This window comes from Scyliorhinus canicula, chromosome 11 (genome assembly GCF_902713615.1).
Source record: "Scyliorhinus canicula chromosome 11, sScyCan1.1, whole genome shotgun sequence".
NCBI lineage: Eukaryota > Metazoa > Chordata > Chondrichthyes > Carcharhiniformes > Scyliorhinidae > Scyliorhinus > Scyliorhinus canicula.
In genome coordinates, this window is record NC_052156.1 from 7028862 (window position 1) to 7048153 (window position 19292).

General features: G+C 47.5%; 1 protein-coding gene across 2 annotated transcripts in view; it reads right to left on the reverse strand.

Moving 5' to 3' along the window:
* Nucleotides 1–19292, reverse strand: part of podxl2 (podocalyxin-like 2) — a 70205-nt gene that overhangs the window by 13614 nt on the left and 37299 nt on the right. For both annotated transcript variants that reach the window (XM_038812154.1, XM_038812153.1), the window contains exons 3-4: nucleotides 17214–17495; nucleotides 12911–13530 (exon numbers count right to left, since the gene is read on the reverse strand). In XM_038812154.1, the coding sequence (XP_038668082.1) occupies nucleotides 12911–13530; nucleotides 17214–17495 (902 nt within the window). The remainder of the gene's footprint in view (nucleotides 1–12910; nucleotides 13531–17213; nucleotides 17496–19292) is intronic.

Consider the following 19292-nt stretch of genomic DNA (forward strand, 5'->3'; position numbering starts at 1 on the left):
GAGTGAGACAGTATGTAACAGAGTGAGAGTGAGACAGTATGTAACAGAGTGAGAGTGAGACAGTATGCAGGACTTCTTCATTCCTATGAGGGGCACAGTTTATGAAAAATGTGCACAAAAGGTCAGATGCCACTCGACTCATTTCTAGGATGAGGGGCTTATCCTATGAAGAACGGTTGGGCAAGTTTAGACCTGCACCTATTGGATGAGAGGTGAAGCATACAAGATCCTGAGGGGACCTGATAAGGTGGTGGTGTCATGTGAATGCTCCTTTTAGAAAGGTTTAGTCTCTTATCATATGACTTGTAGCACATTGGGCTGTGGCTGTCAGGTGAGAGGATTTTTCTTTAGGTGTCAGTTTGACTGCTTTGGACTGCAGAAGGAAAAAGAAGTGTTTTCCCGGTTTACATTTTAAAAGCTGTTCCAGTTAAAAACACATTGACTGTGGCCAACTGCCTTGGTAACTTGAAAGATAGAGTTGCTTCTGGAAGGAGTTTGAATCTGCTGGTTGGAACTGGATCAGAATTTCAGGAAAAGGACCAGTCCCATTCAATATAGTGTGTTGGGCCATGCCCTTGAAAAAGTGCTTTGGTTTAATTGGATTTTGTTATTGAATTGGAACAGCTAAGGGGGAATTCATTAAGTGTTATATACTGTGGCTATGTGGTGTCTTTATACTTGTAATTGATAGAAATTTTGGTGTTTATATATATATATATATATTAGATATGTTAACTACATTATTAGAATAAACCTCGTTTTGATTAAAGTGTCTAGAAAGTCTGATGAATCACACCTGCAGTGAAGGCCTTTTGTGCTCATCGTAGCCAAATTCAACATAAAGGTTGTAGGTCAGGTGAACTTCAGAATACACTTTGGAGTTTCTAAGCCCTGGCCCATAACAGTGGATAAGGTGGAGGATGTTTCCACTCATGGGAGAGACGAGAACTAGGGAACATGTTTGAAAATAAGAGATCTCCCTTTTAAGACAGAGAGGAGGAGAAATCTTTTCTCTCAGAATGTCATTAATCTATGGAGTTACCTTCCCCAGAGAGCAATGGATGCTGGGTCATTGAATTTGCTCAAGGCAGAATTAGATAGCGTTTTGATAGATAAAGATGTCAAGTCCTATTGGGAAGGTGTGGGGGAGCGGGGGGGGGGAGAGAAGGAAGGTGGAGTTGTGACCACAAAGAGATCGGCCAGATCGTTTCAAATAACAGAGCAGGTTCGAAGGGTTGAAAGGTCGACTCCCAGGTCCTTTGTTCCCAAGGTGACCCGGCTTTTTCAAAACAATTGATGTTACATCAGGATTGACTCGCACCTAAAAGTGTAAAGGATAGGGAAACAGTTTGTGGAAATAAAGACAGAAAATGCTAGAAATACTCAGCCGGTCCAGCAGCAACTGTGAGGAGAGGAACAGAGCTAACAATTCAGGGTGGTGCCCTTTCATCGGAACTGGAAGATGTTGAGAGGCGCGTGGCCAGGATCGCCTCCAGAATGGAAGCAGAGAAAGGGGGTGAAGGGGAAAAGAACCAATGGGACGGTGCGAGATGGGCTGAAGGGCAGGGTAATTGCACAACAACAGGGGTGGTGGTGTAAGCGGAAGTGAAGGCCATTGGAATGCACATTTCCTTCACAAAGCTGTTTTAAATCAAAGCTGAGCCACAAGATGGAGCACTAATGCAAGTCAGAAAGTTATATCTCTTCGCTAAGTGGTAGGATAGGAGAAACGTAGTGGTTGGGGGGGGGGGGTAGAGAGAGGTACTGAGAGCGCATCTCGGCTCTATCCAACCAACCAGTCCTGCGGCTATATTAACAGCAGTTATGAGGAAACCGGCAACTTGCACCCCGAGCATTCATGGTATACATTGGGCTGGCGGGGGGGGGGGCTGCTAGTTTGTTTAGTTCCCGTACTGGCTGAGGTTATTCACGAAGGCCCTCAATCTCGTCCCTTGCCTGAGGTGCCGTGATCCTCAGGTGAAATCACTCCCAGTCAGCTCTCCTCCTCAAAGGGGAAAACAGCCTCTGGTTATCTAGGACTATAGCAACTTTACTTACTAAAGATGCTTTATTCATGGTTATTCATGATAGGTAGTAAGAGGGAACTAAAATAAAATGAAAAACAAGAGACAGTATAAAAGTGATCAATGCTACAGTGCAGACTTTGTTTGCACTGAGTGCTGAATTTGGTGCATTTGAGTGCTATAGTGAGAGTTTGGGGACTGAGGGAGTGCTGAATTTGGTGCATTTGAGTGCTATAGTAAGAGTTTGGTGACTGAGGGAGTGCTGAATTTGGTGCATTTGAGTGCTATAGTGAGAGTTTGGGGACTGAGGGAGTGCTGAATTTGGTGCATTTGAGTGCGATAGTGAGAGTTTGGTGACTGAGGGAGCGCTGAATTTGGTGCATTTGAGTGCAATAGTGAGAGTTTGGTGACTGAGGGAGTTAGGTGAGGAGGGAGCAAGGTGCTCCTTTCATTTCATTTCCGCAAAGAGCGAGTAGGGAGCCAGGAGTTTCCAGACTGCAGCTGACTGGGAGCAGAGTCGGAGGGTGGAGTTCCAGTTGGTCCACATGGCAGCCATATTCTGTAAAGTAATAGGGGATGGAGGCTAGGGCAGTTGCATGCTCCTCCTGTAGGATGTGGGTGGTGAGGGATACCACCAGTGTCCCCGCTGACTATACCTGCAGGAAGTGCACCCAACTCCAGCTCCTCAGAGACCGTGTTAGGGAACTGGAGCTGGATGAACTTCGGATCATCCAGGAGGCATAGGGAGTTATAGAGAAGAGTTACAGGGAGGTAGCCACACCCAAGGTACAGGACAAGAGTAGCTGGGTTACAGTCAGGGGAAAGAAAACTAACAAGCAGACAGTGCAGGGATCCCTCGTGGCCGTTCCGCTTCAAAACAAGTATACCGTTCTGGATGCTGTTGGGGGGGGATGACCTACCGGGGGAAGGCCCCAGCGGCCAGGTCTCTGGCACTGAGTCTGGCTCTGGGGCTCAGAAGGGAAGGGGGGAAGAATAGAAAAGCAATAGTAATAGGATATTCAATGGTTAGGGGAATAAATAGGAGATTCTGTGGTCGCGAGCGAGACTCCAGGAAGGTATGTTGCCTCCCGGGTGCCAGGGATGTCTCGGATCGTGTCTTCAGGATCCTGAATGGGGAGGGTGAGCAGCCAGAAGTCGTGGTGCACATTGGTACCAACGATGTAGGTAGGAAAAGAGGTGTGGAGGTAATAAACGAGTTTAAGGAGTTAAAAGCCAGGACAGACAGAGTTGTCATCTCTGGTTTGTTGCCGGTGCCACGTGATAGCGAGGCTAGGAATAGGGAGAGAGTGCAGTTGAACATGTGGCTGCAGGAATGGTGTAGGAGGGAGGGCTTCAGGCGTTTGGATAATTGGAGCGCATTCTGGGGAAGGTGGGACCTGTACAAGCAGGACGGGTTGCATCTGAACCAGAGGGGCACCAATATCCTGGGAGGGAGGTTTTCTAGTACTCTTCGGGAGGGTTTAAACTAATTTGGCAGGGGAATGGGAACCGGATTTGTAGTCCAGCAACTAAGGTAGCCTATATTCAGGACGCCAGAGCGTGTAGTGACGCAGTGGGGAAGGGAATACTGACAAAGGAGAGTATTTGCAGGCACGGATATGGGTTGAAGTGTGTATACTTCAATGCAGGAAGCATCAGGAATAAGGTGGGTGAACTTAAGGCATGGATCGGTACTTGGGACTACGATGTGGTGGCCATCACGGAAACTTGGATAGAAGAGGGGCAGAAATGGTTGTTGGAGGTCCCTGGTTATAGATGTTTCAATAAGATTAGGGAGGGTGGTAAAAGAGGTGGGGGGGAGTGGCATTGGTTGAGGCTGGTTTAGCTCACTCGGCTAAATCGCTGGCTTTTAAAGCAGACCAAGCAGGCCAGCAGCACGGTTCGATTCCCGTACCAGCCTCCCCGGACAGGCGCCAGAATGTGGCGACTAGGGGCTTTTCACAGTAACTTCATTGAAGCCGACTCGTGACAATAAGCAATTTTCATTTTTCATTTCATTTCATTGTTAATTAGAGATAGTATAACAGCTGCAGAAAGGCAGTTCGAGGAAGATCTGCCTACTGAGGTAGTATGGATTGAAGTCAGAAATAGGAAAGGAGCAGTCACCTTGATCGGAGTTTTCTATAGGCCCCCAATAGCAGCAGAGATGTGGAGGAAGAGATTGGGAAACAAAGGTGCAGAAGTCACAGGGTAGTAGTCATGGGTGACTTCGACTTCCCAAACATTGAGTGGAAACTCTTTAGATCAAATAGTTTGGATGGGGTGGTGTTTGTGCAGTGTGTCCAGGAAGCATTTCTAACACAGTATGTAGATTGTCCGACCAGAGGGGAGGCCATATTGGATTTGGTGCTTGGTAATGAACAAGGGCAAATGATAGATTTGTTAGTGGGGGAGCATTTTGGAGATAGTGACCATAATTCTGTTTCTTTCACTTCAGTAATGGATTGGTGCGTGCAACAGGGCAAGGTGTACAATTGGGGTAAGGGTAAATACGATGCTGTCAGACAAGAATTGAAGTGCATAAGTTGGGAACATAGGGTGTCAGGGAAGGACACAAGTGAAATGTGGAACTTGTTCAAGGAACAGATACTACGTGTCCTTGATATGCATGTCTCTGTCAGGCAGGGAAGAGATGGTCGAGTGAGGGAACCATGGTTGACAAGAGAGGTTGAATGTCTTGTTAAGAGGAAGAAGGAGATTTATGTAAGGCTGAGGAAACAAGGTTCAGACAGGGCGCTGGAGGGATACAAGATAGCCGGGAGGGAACTGAAGAAAGGGATTAGGAGAGCGAAGAGAGGGCATGAAAAATCTTTGGCGGGAAGGATCAAAGAAAACCCCAAGGCCTTTTACACATATGTGAGAAATATGAGAATGACTAGAGCGAGGGTGGGTCCGATCAAGGACAGTAGTGGGAGATTGTGTATTGAATCTGAAGAGATAGGAGAGGTCTTGAACGAGTACTTTTCTTCAGTATTTACAAATGAGAGGAGCCATATTGTTGGAGAGGACAGTGTGAAACAGACTGGTAAGCTCGAGGTGATACTCGTTAGGAAGGAAGATGTGTTGGGCATTTTGAAAAACTTGAGGATAGACAAGTCCCCGGGCCTGACGGGATATATCCAAGGATTCTATGGGACGCAAGAGATTAAATTAATGAGCCGTTGGCAATGATTTTTTCGTCCTCACTGTCAACAGGGGTGGTACCAGGGGATTGGAGAGTGGCGAATGTCGTGCCCTGTTCAAGAAATGGAATAGGGATAACCCTGGGAATTACAGGCCAGTTAGTCTTACTTCGATGGAAGGCAAAGTAATGGAAAGGGTACTGAGGGAAAGACACTGCTTGATTAGGGATAGTCATCACGGATTTGTGAGGGGTAGGTCTTGCCTTACAAGTCTTATTGAATTATTTGAGGAGGTGACCAAGCATGTGGATGAAGATAAAGCAGTGGATGTAGTGTACATGGATTTTAGTAAGGCATTCTTTTCACATAGAATTTACAGTGCAGAAGGAGGCCATTCGGCCCATCGAGTCTGCACCGGCTCCTGGAAAGAGCACCCTATCCAAGGTTAACACCTCCACCCTATCCCCATAACCCAGCAACCCCACCCAACACTAAGGGCAATTTTGGACACTAAGGGCAATTTATCACGGCCAATCCACCTAACCTGCACATCTTTGGACTGTGGGAGGAAACCGGAGCACCCGGAGGAAACCCATGCACACACGGGGAGGACGTGCAGACTCCGCACAGACAGTGACCCAAGTCGGAATCGAACCTGGGACCCTGGAGCTGTGAAGCGGTTGTGCTATCCACAATGCTACCGTGCTGCCCCAAATTAAAATTGCTTATTGTCACGAGTAGGCTTCAATGAAGTTACTGTGAAAAGCCCCTAGTCGCCACATTCCGGCGCCTGTCCGGGGAGGCTGGTACGGGAATCGAACCGTGCTGCTGGCCCTGCTTTAAAAGCCAGCGATTTAGCTTTGTGAGCTAAACCAGCCCCTATTTGATAAGGTTCCCCATGGTAGGCTTATGCAGAAAGTAAGGAGGCATGGGATAGTGGGCAATTTGGCCAGTTGGATAATGAACTGGCTAATGAATAGAAGTCAGAGAGTGGTGGTGGATGGCAAATATTCAGCCTGGAGCCCAGTTACCAGTGGCGTACCGCAGGGATCAGTTCTGGGTTCTCTGCTGTTGGTGATTTTCATTAATGACAGATGATACGAAGATTGGTGGAGTTGTGGATAGTGAGGAGGGCTGTTGTCGGCTGCAAAGAGACATAGATAGGATGCAGAGCTGGGCTGAGAAGTGGCAGATGGAGTTTAACCCTGAAAAGTGTGAGGTTGTCCATTTTGGAAGGACAAATATGAATGCGGAATACAGGGTTAACGGTAGGGTTCTTGGCAATGTAGAGGAGCAGAGAGATCTTGGGGTCTATGTTCATAGATCTTTGAAAGTTGCCACTCAAGTGGATAGAGCTGTGAAGAAGGCCTATGGTGTGCTCGCGTTCATTAGCAGAGGGATTGAATTTAAGAGCCGTGAGGTGATGATGCAGCTGTACAAAACCTTGGTCAGGCCACATTTGGAGTACTGTGTGCAGTTCTGGTCGCCTCATTTTAGGAAGGATGTGGAAGCTTTGGAAAAGGTGCAAAGGAGATTTACCACGATGTTGCTTGGAATGGAGAGTAGGTCTTACGAAGAAAGGTTAAGGGTGCTAGGCCTTTTCTCATTAGAATGGAGAAGGATGAGGGGCGACTTGTTAAAGGTTTATAAGGTGATCAGGGGAATAGATAAGAGTAGACAGAGACTTTTTCCCCGGGTGGAACAAACCATTACAAGGGGACATAAATTTAAGGTGAATGGTGGAAGATATAGGGGGGATGTCAGAGATAGGTTCTTTACCCAGAGAGTAGTGGGGGCATGGAATGCACTGCCTGTGGAAGTAGTTGAGTCGGAAACATTAGGAACCTTCAAGCGGCTATTGGATAGGTACGTGGATTACGGTAGAATGATGAAGTGTAGATTAATTTGTTCTTAAGGGCAGCACGGTAGCATTGTGGTTAGCACTGTTGCTTCACAGCTCCAGGGTCCCAGGTTCGATTCCAGCTTGGGTCACTGTCTGTGTGGAGTCTGCACATCCTCCCCATGTGTGTGTGGGTTTCCTCCGGTTTCCTCCCACAGTCCAAAGATGTGCAAATTAGGTGGATTGGCCATGATAAATTGCCCTTAGTGTCCAAAATTGCCCTTCGCGTTGGGTGGGGTTACTGGGTTATGGGGATAGGGTGGAGGTGTTGACCTTGGGTAGGGTGCTCTGTCCAGGAGCCGGTGCAGACTCGATGGGCCGAATGGCCTCCTTCTGCACTGTAAATTCTATGATAATCTATGATTAATCTAGGACAAAGGTTCGGCACAACATCGTGGGCCGAAGGGCTTGTTCTGTGCTGTATTTTTCTATGTTCTATGTTCTATGACTCACTGGCTACCATTTTAAAAGTTAACCAATGGTCAGGGGTGGAAAGTCACCTTGGGCAGCAGTGCACAACAAGCATCCTTATGGGCGGCACGGTAGCACAGTGGTTAGCACTGTTGCTTTACAGCGTCAGGTTCCCAGGTTCGATTCCTGGCTTGGGCCACTGTCTATGCGGAGTCGGCACGTTCTCCCCGTGTCGGTGTGGGTTTCCTCCGGGTGCTCCGGTTTCCTCCCACAGTCCGGAAAGACGTGCTGTTAGGTGAATTGGACATTCTGAATTCTCCCTCTGCGTACCCGAACAGGCACCGGAATGTGGCGACTAGGGGCTTTTCACAGTAACTTCATTGCAGGGTTAATGTAAACCTACTTGTGACAATAGAGATTATTATAATAATTATAATTAAAGGAGCATAAGTAAATTATAAAAGAGCAGAAGGACCAGGAGTGGGTTGGTTGCCACCCACACCCCACAAATCTCCCCCCCCCCCCCCCCACCCCTGCCCAAGCCTCCTCCCACCATTCAATAAGATCATGTAATAATAATCACTTATTGTCACAAATAGGCTTTGATGAAGTTACTGTGAAAAGCCCCTAGTCACCACATTCCGGCGCCTCTTCGGGGAGGCCGGTACGGGAATTGAACCCGCACTGCTGGTATTGATCTGCATTACAAGCCAGCTATTTAGCCCACTGTGCTAAACCAGCCCCTCTACTGCTCATGACCTTAACTCCACTTCCTGCCTGTCCCCCATAACCCTGGACTCCCTCATGGATCAAAAGGGACAAGAAGCAAAGGATGGATCTAGAGAAGGTGTAAACAGCAACAGCAGAATCATTGTCATAATCATTATAAAACTGGGAGCAGTGGTTATTTTTTTCCTTTATTATTTCATGGGTTGAGGAGAGGAGGCTTTGTGGCGCATTGGGGTAGCGCCCCTACCGCTGGAACAAAAGTTCTGGGTTCAAGACCAACGCCAGGAATTGCCGGCCATGGAAAAAGCGTTCAGAACGTGGTTCAACGGGCTGATAATCAGCTCGGGAACCCTTCACCACTTTCCCACTGTTCCCCGAAGGGTAAAAACCTGTGAAGACACACTTAAAGAAATATGGGTTGAAGGCATTGCTGGCCAGGCCAGTATTACCCATCCCCAAGTGCCCAGCAGCTTGCTTGGCCATTTCAAAGGGCAGCTAAGATTCAACCACGCTGTTGCTGTGGGCCTGGAGTCACATGTAGGCCAGACCGGGTAAGGACGGCAGATTTCCTTCCCTAAAGGACATTCGTGAACCAGATGGAGTTTTATAGCAATCGATGTTTGTTGTGATGGTCACCATTGCTGAGACTCGCTTTATATTCTAGATTTATTCATTGAATTTAATAAATGAATTTGAACCTGTGTCCTCAGAGCAGGAGCCTGGGCCCTCGATTAATCGTCCAGGGGCATTACCGCTTTCTCATAGAGAAACTGGGGTTGTTCTCCTTAAAGCAGAAAAGATGAAGGGGACGTGAGACAAGAGCTGTTCAAAATTGTGAATTCTTATGCAAGAATAAATAATGAGTCAGGGTTTCCAGTGACAGGAGGGTGAGTAATCAGAGGGACTCAAAATTAAAGTAATTTTCAAAAGACCCTGTGGTGACTTGAGGAAACTTTTACACAGCCAGTTGGTCGGAGCAGAGGGGCAAAATGCACTGACCAAGATGAATCCACAAGGCGGTAGGCAGGAGCAAAGTTCCAGGTTCAGAAGGACTCGATTGAACAGGAGCCTGGGTCAGAGCAAGAACATTGATTTTCCAAAATTCCATGGACACGGGAAAGGTTCCAATGGATGGGAAAAATGCTAATGTAACGCCCTTATTCAAAAAGGGAGGGAGGCAGAATGTGGGAAATTACAGAGCAGTAAGTTTAACATCTGTTGTTGCAAAATTGTTAGAATCAATTATCAAGGACGGAATATCAGGACATTTGTTAAGCCAAAGCGCTATCCATCAGAGTCAGCATGGTTTTATGAAGGGCAAATCATGTTCGCCTAATTTGCTTGAGTTCTTCGAAGATGTAACAAGCAAAGTGGATAATGGGGATCCTGTAGATGTAGTATATCTGGACTCATGCAAGGTGTTTGATAATGTGCCACACAGAAGGTTGATTCACAAAGTGAGATCACAAGGGATTAGGGGCAATTTATCAGCTTGGATCGAAGACTGGCTGATGGACAGGAGACAGAGAGTCGGGATAAATGGGTCTTTTTCTGGATGGCAAGATGTAACTAGTGGGGTGCCACAGAGTTCGGTCCTCAGGCCCCAGCTATCTACAATCTATATTAATGACTTGGATACAGGGATAGAAGGTTCTAGAGCCAAATTTACAGATGACACTAAAATAGGTGGAACAATGAGTTGCAATGAGGAAATAGGAACCTTACAAATGGATACAGATAGGTTAGGAGAGTGGGCCAAAATGTGGCAGATGGAGTTTAACGTGGATAAGTTTGAGGTCATGCATTTTGATCGAAAAAACGGAAAGGCAAATTATCCAAATGGGGAGAGACTTCGGGGTGCTCCGAATGCAGAGGGATCTGGGTGTCCTTGTGCATGAGTCACAGAAAACGTGCATGCAAGTGCAGCAGATAATAAAGAAAGCAAATGGAATGTCAGCATTTATAGCAAAAGGAATTGAGTATAAAGGTAAGCAGATGTTGTTGCAAATATACAAGGCATTGGTGAGACCGCACCTGGAGTATTGGGCACAGTTTTGGTCCCTTATTTGAGGGAAGATGTAGCGGCATTGGAGGCAGCTCAGAGGAGGTTCACTAGGTTGATTCCAGAGATGAGGGGTTTGTCGTATGAGGAGAGATTGAACAGTTTAGGCCGACACTCTCTAGAGTTTAGAAGAATGAAGGGAGATCTAATTGAGGTAAACAAGATGCTAAACGGTGAGGATAAAGTAGACGTGGAGCTGATGCTTCCTCTTGTGGGGTATTCTAAAACGAGAGGTCATAATCTTAGAATAAAAGGTAGCAAATTTAAAACAGATTTGAGGAAAACTACTTCGCCCAAAGGATTGTGAATCAGTGGAATGCGTTCTCCCAGAGTGTGGTGGATGCTGGGACAGTGAGTAAATTTAAGGAGGAGTTAGACAGATTTGTAATTGGTAATAGGTTGAAGGGTTATGGAGAACGGGCAGGACGGTGGAGTTGAGGCCAGGATGGGATCAGCCATGATCACATTGAGGGTGTTTAGGCTCGGGCGGCTAAATTGCCGACTCCCGCTCCTCGGGTCATGTGTTCTAGGGAGGAGATGCTCTGGCTGATTTCGCAATCCAGCTCTTGGTCTGTAACATTGTAGGTAGCAGATGAGGAAATATAAGCCATGATGGAATGGCAGAGCAGACTCGATGGGCCGAATGGTCTAATTCTGCTCCTATATCTTATGAAACCTCTGCCTCGCCTGTAGAGTGCCTTCCTGCCCTGGTGTCTGCCCCTGGCAAGGTTGACCTACTTTGAAAGCCACCCCGGACCACCCTGGCACAGGCCTGAAGTTATAACTCCAGCTGGCAGAACTGGGAATAGCGGCAATTGAGTCTCTCGCTCAGTTTTAACTCCATTTCCCCATCCCAGGAGCGTTTGCTTTTCTGCCAAGTTGTGGGTTTCACGGGTTTCAATCCCTTCCACCCCAGTGCAGGCCTGAAAAGAAGGAATTTCCAGGGCGACAGGAATAGTGCGGCGGGGAGGGGGGGGAGCGGTGGCATTGCGGGATGGGTTTGACAGAGATAACCCTTTCAAGGAGCTGGGGCCAGCACAATGGCGGAATGGCCTGCGTTGGTGCTGCGTGATTCTTTGGTTCAATCCAGTGGACCTGGCGGAGGCTACGAGCGGATTGCTTGCCAACGCGAGGAGGATGTCGGCTTTAAACCCGAGCACAAAATTAACCAGCCCGTCAACACAGCAGAGCTGACGGTGGTAACCATGGCGACAGCCTCGGCCTCCACTGGCCTGGAGCAAGTACAGTAGCAGGTGGCAGTGATAGCGATCCCAATGAAGTATTTTTAAAAGCGGGTAATTAAATAACGGTGCAGCAACGCACGAACAGGACGACATCATGCAAATCGCAGCAAGTCGGAATGATGCCAGCTTGTCCCCGCCAAGCGAAGGAAGTCAATCAGAAAACAGGCCGGCTCTGAAAGGCCCAGCTGCGGTCAGACTTTACACAGCAGCCGGCTTTGATCACTGTCACAGCTTGTAACAGAGAGAGAGAGAAAAAAAAACACAAAAGCAAACATTGCCGTCTCAGAAGGACACTGGCTGTATTTGCGGCCTGCACATAAATAGATCTTTCAGGAACCGAAGGCCCTACTCATTAACACAAGTCGGGCGGGGATGTAGCCCAGCGTTGCCAACCCTCCTCGAATGCGCTCAAGCGACCAGGGATTGAAGGTCAATTTCCCCGGCATTCCCACAAAAAACAGGGAGAAATATCTGGGGAAGGAGTGCTTCAAAAAAAAAAAACAACCCAAAAGTGATCATTTTATTCATTTGCTTCAAACGTTCGTTAAGTAGAAAATAAATCATTGCAGGTTGGGGTCAAAAAGGTGGTTTGTCGGAGAGTCAGAAATCTTGGTAGCGCAGTGGTTAGCACTGTTGCTTCACAGCGCCAGGGTCCCGGGTTTGATTCCCGGCTTGGGTCACTGTCTGTGCGGAGTCTTCATGTTTTCCCCCTGTCTGCGTGGGCTTCCTCCGGGTGCTCCGGTTTCCTCCCACAAATCCCGAAAGACGTGCTGTTCGGTGAATTGGACATTCTGAATTCTCCCTCTGTGTACCCGAACAGGCGCCGGAATGTGGCGACTAGGGGCTTTTCACAGTAACTTCATTTCAGTGTTAATGTAAGCCTACTTGTGACAATAACGATTATTATTATTAGAAGATTTACAAAGATTAGTTCCATAGATGGGGCAGTACAGTTGTACAGAGAGACTGGAGTTATTCTCCTGAAGAGCAGAAGGGAATGTTTGATAGAGACGTTCAAAATCACGCATAGGTTTGGTGGAACAAAGGATGGGAAACTGTTTACAGTCGCTGGAGGCTCAGCCTTAAGCAGAGGCACCGATTTAAGAAGAGTGGGCAAAGGGGTCAGCGGGGTCCTTGAGCAGAAACTTTGCTATGCAGCGAGTTGAGATCTGCAATGTACTGCCTGAAAAGACAGTGGAAGCAAATCCAATAACCACCTTCAAACAGGAATTAGATAAATACTTGAAAAGGACGAAGAAAAATGCAGGGCTATGGGGATGGATCAGGCCCAGCCGGACTCATTGAGTAGCTCTTTCAAAGAGCCAGCCTGGATGGCCGCTAACTGTGCTGTCGGATTCGATGATGAAATGTGACGGTTTATCATTAATGTTCATTACCTGTGGAGTGGCCTGAGTTTCCTCTCTGGATATGGTGGGTTTGGTACCACCGGAGTCCTGGGGATTCAACCCTGGCTCCTCCATCTTTGACGTCGCTTCCAGTGAATACAAGTGGTCCGGATCCGTCGTGGTAAAGCCCGTCCCCTTCCCGCCAGTGATCGGAAGACCTTCAGAGGAGGCAGCATCGCTGCCTGCGGTGACCGTAGCAACTGCTCCGGTGACTGTGTTGGCTGGAAGGAACTGGGGCAGCTGCGGTGAGGAGTAAGAGGTTCTGGGAGTACCCGAGGCTTCATATTCGGCTGGTGAGTTGGTGCCAGGCAAGCGATCATTCAATCCATCCCTTCGATCGCCAGAGTCGGATTCTGTTGTCGTGACGATGTCATTCAAACCGCCAAAGATGTCCCCCTGTGAGCTGACTGTGGCAAAGCCGGTGTTCATGAACATGGCACTAGTTAGTGACATGGCTGGTATTGCCTGCTCTTGCCGCTGACCCGATGGCCTGGTCCCGATGCCTGGGGAAACCCATGCCTGTGGCAAAGAAACCAATGCACCTGTTGCATCTGATTCGCTGTTTACAGTTACAGACAACAGTGCCGGAGTCACCAGAGAAGAACTGACGCCTGAAACGAGATTAGACAACACTTACATTGATTCTCATAGGAGGAGAAGCAGGCCATGTTTAAGCCAGCTCCTTGAAAGAGTTATTCAATTAGTCCCAACCTCCAGGTTTCCCCACAAACCTGTATTAGAGTCCTCTCCAAATACTTATCCTTTGTGAGATTAATTAGGGATAAACAATAAATGCTGGCCTTGCCAGCGATGCTCATATCTCAAATATAATAATAATCTTTATTAGTGTCACAAGTAGGCTTACACATTAACACTGCAATGAAGTTACTGTGAAAATCCCCTAGTCGCCACATTCCGGCGCCTGTTCAGGTACACAGAGGGAGAATTCAGAATGTCCAATTCGCCTAACAAGCACGTCTTTCGGGACTTGTGGGAGGAAACCGGAGCACCCGGAGGAAACCCACGCAGTCACGGGGAGAAGTGCAGACTCTGCCCAGACAGTGACCCAAGCTGGGAATCGAACCCGGGACCCTGTGAAGCAACAGTGCTAACCACTGTGGTACCGTATAAAAGTCTACAAAAATTTTTTAATTAAGGACCACTTGTATTCACTGGAAGCGACGTCAAAGATGGAGGAGCCAGGGTTGAATCCCCAGGACTCCGGTGGTACCAAACCCACCATATCCAGAGAGGAAACTCAGGCCACTCCACAGGTAATGAACATTAATGATAAACCGTCACATTTCATCATCGAATCCGACAGCACAGTTAGCGGCCATCCAGGCTGGCTCTTTGAAAGAGCTACTCAATGAGTCCGGCTGGGCCTGATCCATCCCCATAGCCCTGCATTTTAATTAAAAAAATTTTAATTAAGGCCGCTCCCTCTCTGCCGTACTCTCTCTCTACCACTCTCTCTCGCTCTGCCGCTCTCTCTCTCTGCCGCTCTCTCTCTCTGCCGCTCTCTCTCTCTACCGCGCTCTCTCTCTGCCGCTCTCTCTCTCTGCCGCTCTCTCTCTCTGCCGCTCTCTCTCTCTGCCGCTCTCTCTGCAGACCAAGGAAACCAAGTTCTTAAGCTCTAATTGGTCCAGCAGACGTCCCAGTGTATAAATGTAGGTCAGTTCTTCTTAATTGTAACTCGGCAGCTCAATGCTTTTCTTTGATTACAGCATCTACTTGTTGTGCTAAACACAAGGGGCTCAGGTAAAGATTAGATTCAGGCCAGGTTTTTTTTAAGTAGCTTATCTGAGTGTTGTACAGAAACTAAAAGCCAGAGTAATGTAAATATGCTGCTTTCGTGATAGAGAGGGAATCTCTCAGGAACAATTTGATAAACTAAGGAATCTTCAGCCTCAAATACAAACATTCCTGAGAGCTCAATGGAAATAATCCTGAACCAAAACTATCTCGTACACCAGGCAGACACTGGGTGCACAATTCCTGAAGCCTGATCTAGGGTCAGGAAACACTATTTTGCATAGGAAGTAGGGTTCCACATATCAGCCTGTCCACTATCTGGAAGGGTGTGTGATGGAATACTTTCCACTTACCTGGATGAGGCGCCTCTAATAACACTCGAGAGAGAGAGAGAGAGACAACACACTAAGTCAAATCAGCCTGCTTCATTGGCACCCATCCACCACAATAAACATTCACTCCCTCCTCGTCTTTCATGCTCTGCATTCACATGTGTCAATGATAACGCATAGTTGGTTTATCATAGAATGTACAGTGCAGAAGGAGGCCACTCGGCCCATCGAGTCTGCACCGGCTCTTGGAAAGAGCACCCTACCCAAGGTCAACATCTCCACCCCATCCCCATAACCCAGTAAATCCCCACCCAACACTGACAGCAATTTTGGACACTAAGGGCAATTTAGCATGGCCAATCCACCTAAACCTGCACATCTTTGGACTGTGGGAGGAAACCGGAATACCCGGAGGAAACCCACTCACACACGGGGAGGACGTGCAGACTCCACACAGACAGTGACCCAAGCCGGAGTCGAACCTGGGACCCTGGAGCTGTGAAGCAATTGTGCTATCCACAATGCTACCGTTCTGCCCTTGAAAGGCTATTGTTTTTATTATTTGCTCTGGGGATGTGGGCAGCGCTGGATGATGGACCCATTAAAAAAAAACAGATTCTTCATTTTCAACACCTCCGGACAAAACCCCCTCACCCTCCCCACCCCTCAAGGCTGGAACAACATTGTCTGTTCTGGTTGGACACATTTCTAGAGGTTTCATGACTTGACCTTTCACCTCTAACCACATTTCTTAAGATGCCTGCCATTGATACTCCCACACGTCAATCCTCACGGACCTCGCAGTCCATTCCCTTCCTGTAAGACGTCAGCAGCAGCAGAATAACTGGGGGATTTTCACAGTAACTTCATTGCAGTGTTAATGGAAGCCTACTTGTGACATTAACAAAGATTATTATCTACCATATTTAATTTAATCAGCTCCTATTGACATTCAATGACATTACCATTGCTGAATATCTGAATATTAACACCCTGGAAGTTATCAATGAGCAGAATTCAATGGCCTAACTACATAAACACTGTGGCTACAAGAGCAGGTCAGAGGTTGGGAATTTTATGGTGAGTAACTCACCTCCTGATTCCCCAAAGTCTCCCCCCATCTACAAGGCACAAGTCAGGAGTGTAATGGAATACTCTCCACTTGCCTGGATGAGTGTAGCTCCAACAACACTCGAGATGTTTGACACCATCCAGGACAAAGCAGCTCACTCAGTTGGCCCCGCCATCCACCACCTTGAATATTCATTTCATCACCAACGTACAGCGGCAGCAGTGTGTACCATCTACCATCTGCACATGAGCAACTCAGCAAAGTTCCTTTGACAGCACCTTCCAAACCCCCAACTTCTACCATCTAGAAGGACAGGGGCAGCAGACACATGGGAACATCACCACCTGGACGTTCCCCTCCAAAGCCACACACCATCCCGACTTGGAAATAGATCGGCCGTTCCTTCACTGTCACTGGGTCAAAATCCTGGAACTCCCTCCCTAACAGCACTCTGGGTGTACCTACACCACATGGACTGCAGCTGTCAAGAACATACATAGATCATACAAACAAGGAGAAGTCAGCCATTAAATAAGATCATGGGGACCTGATAGTAACCCTAAATCCGGATCCCACTTCTCTGGGTAACCTGTCACCCTCTTGCTTACCAAGTATCTTTCCACCTCTGCCCTAAAAATATTCAGAGGCTCTGCTTCCGCCGCCTATTCAGGAAAAGAGTTCCAAAGACTCTCAACCCTCAGGTGGAAAAAGTCACCTCTTCTCAGTTTCAAATGGGCAGCCCCCTTATTTTTAAACAGTGACCCCCTCGTTCTAGATTCTCCCACAAGAGGAAACATCTTCTGCACATCCGCACTGTCGATATCCCTCAGGATCTAGTATGTTTTCAATGAAGTCAACTCTTACTTTTCTAAACTCCAGCGGATACAAGCCCAGCCGGTCAAACTTTTCCTAATAAGACCACAAAGAAAGTTGCTCATCACCTTCTCAAGGGAAATTAGCGATGGGCAACAAATGGTGGCATAGCCAACGATGCACACATCCCTAAAACAAATAATAAAAATGATAGTCTTTCAGTCACTGACCCATTCTCATGGTAAATGTGAATGCAGAATTTTTTAAAACCACACACCTCCTCCCCGTCCCCCTGGAATACTGATGTTACTTGCAGACAAACCTGCGGAAAGTCTTTGCTCTTCAAGCATTCCCGAACTCCAGGATGGCTCAGATGGTGAACCGTTAAATTCGGCCCGAAAATTCTCCCCTGCCAGTGACGTATCGACCGCTGATCTGTCGGCCATTTCTTCCTCTGCCCAGAATGCATCTGTTTCCACTTCCACTGATGCGAGGTCCATGTTGGACACAGTGGTGACGTCCCTCTCTGGAGCAGCCATGAATACGCCTGTGACCTTCTCCCCAGCCATTGCAAGAGAAAAGCATAATGAACCTAAACAAAAAACTGGGGTAAAATTAAATAAAATCAGCACCGGTTTAGGAATAACAATCAACCATATTAAATCTACGATCTCCTTCTACAGACATATGTACAATCTATCTTTTAATGGACTCTACCTAATACATTCAACTTCATGTGGAATGATTCTTCATAGATCGTACCTGAACAACATCTTCTACAAACATCATGAAGAAACTGGTCTCTCAGCACCTGCTCCACCCTTTTGATAAGGATGTGGGCAGGCTGCCTACATCAAGTCCACTTTGCTACCCGCTCCCTCCCTCACATCCCTCGATTCCTTGAGAGAGAAAAACTTACCGATCCCAGCCTTGAATTGAAGCAACAGTGAATCATCTGTATTCCTCTGGGAAATGATTGTCCCCCTTATCCAGGTTCCCCGGACAATGAGCAACAACAACCTTTCAGTGTCTATCCTGTCAAGCACCTCGAGGATCCTGCACGTCTCAATGAGATCGATTAGGGCCGGAATTGTTCGCTCCACATCGGGACCCGTTGCAGTCGTGATGGAAAATCCGGCGAAGGTGACAAACGTCCATTGACTTTTGGTGGGAATTTCCCGCCAATGGTGAAGAGAGAAAATCCCAGTCTTATTTTTATTAAACCTCAGAACATAGACCCAATTTACTCAGCCACTCTTCACAAGACAAATCCCTCATCTCTCTTCAAGTCCTCTGCAATCAGGCAAATGGCTAGAATGCCCCTAAATAACATAATCTACAATGCAGAAGGAGGCTATTTGACCCATCAAGTCTGCACTGACCATCTGAAAGAGTACCCTATCCAGACCCAATACCCCTCATCTGCATAACCTGTACATCTTTGGACACTAAGGGGCAATTTAGCACGGCCAATCCACCTAACCTGCACATCTTTGGACTGTGGGAGGAAACCGGAGCATCCGGAGGAAACCCATGCAGACACGGGAAGAACGTACAAACTCCGCACACAGACAGACAGTCACCCAAGGCCGGAATTGAACCCAAGGCCCGGGCACTGTGAGACAGCAGTGCTAACCACTGTGCCACCGTGCCGTCCTGTACCACATCCCCTGCTGGTCACAATACTTGCACAAGCTCAATTGCTCAGAAAACATCATATTCTAAATCAACAGTCAAAATAGAAAAGGGGCTTCAGAAGATAAAATTAACCTGTGTGTGCTCAAGGCAAGACTGAGAGCTGGGCAGAGGTTACATTATATTACGAACTGGAAACTTCAATTCATTTTGTAATAGAAGATTTTTTTTAAACAGGTGTGAAACTTGCAAATGTTGATGTCCAAAGAGATTTAGATGTACAAGGAACACAGAAAGTTAGCATGCGTGGCACAGGGCGGCGACCATTGAGGACCGAGATGGAGAGAAACAACTTCACTCAAAGGGTTGTGAATCTTTGGAATTCTCCACCTCAGTTGGGTGTAGATTCTCCATCATTGAACGCAGTTAAGACTGGGATAGGCAGATTTTTAGGGCGGGATTCTCTGTCCCGCCGGACCCGTTTTCTGGTGCAGCACACACCCGCTGGCAGCGGGATTCTGTATCGCGGCAAACGGCCGATGGGGGTTTCCCATTGTGGGCATGCCGTCGGGAGATCCGCGGGTGTGAGTGCGATGCCAGCGAAACAGAGGATCCCGCCCACGGAGAATCCAGCCCTTAGTCACAGGGAATTAAGGAGATATGGGGGAGGTTAGCTCAGTCATTATCGTTCTAAATGACCGAACAGGCTCAACCTGCCCTCTGACCTATTCTAATTTGTCCGTCCCCATGTTCTAACCCTTCAGCA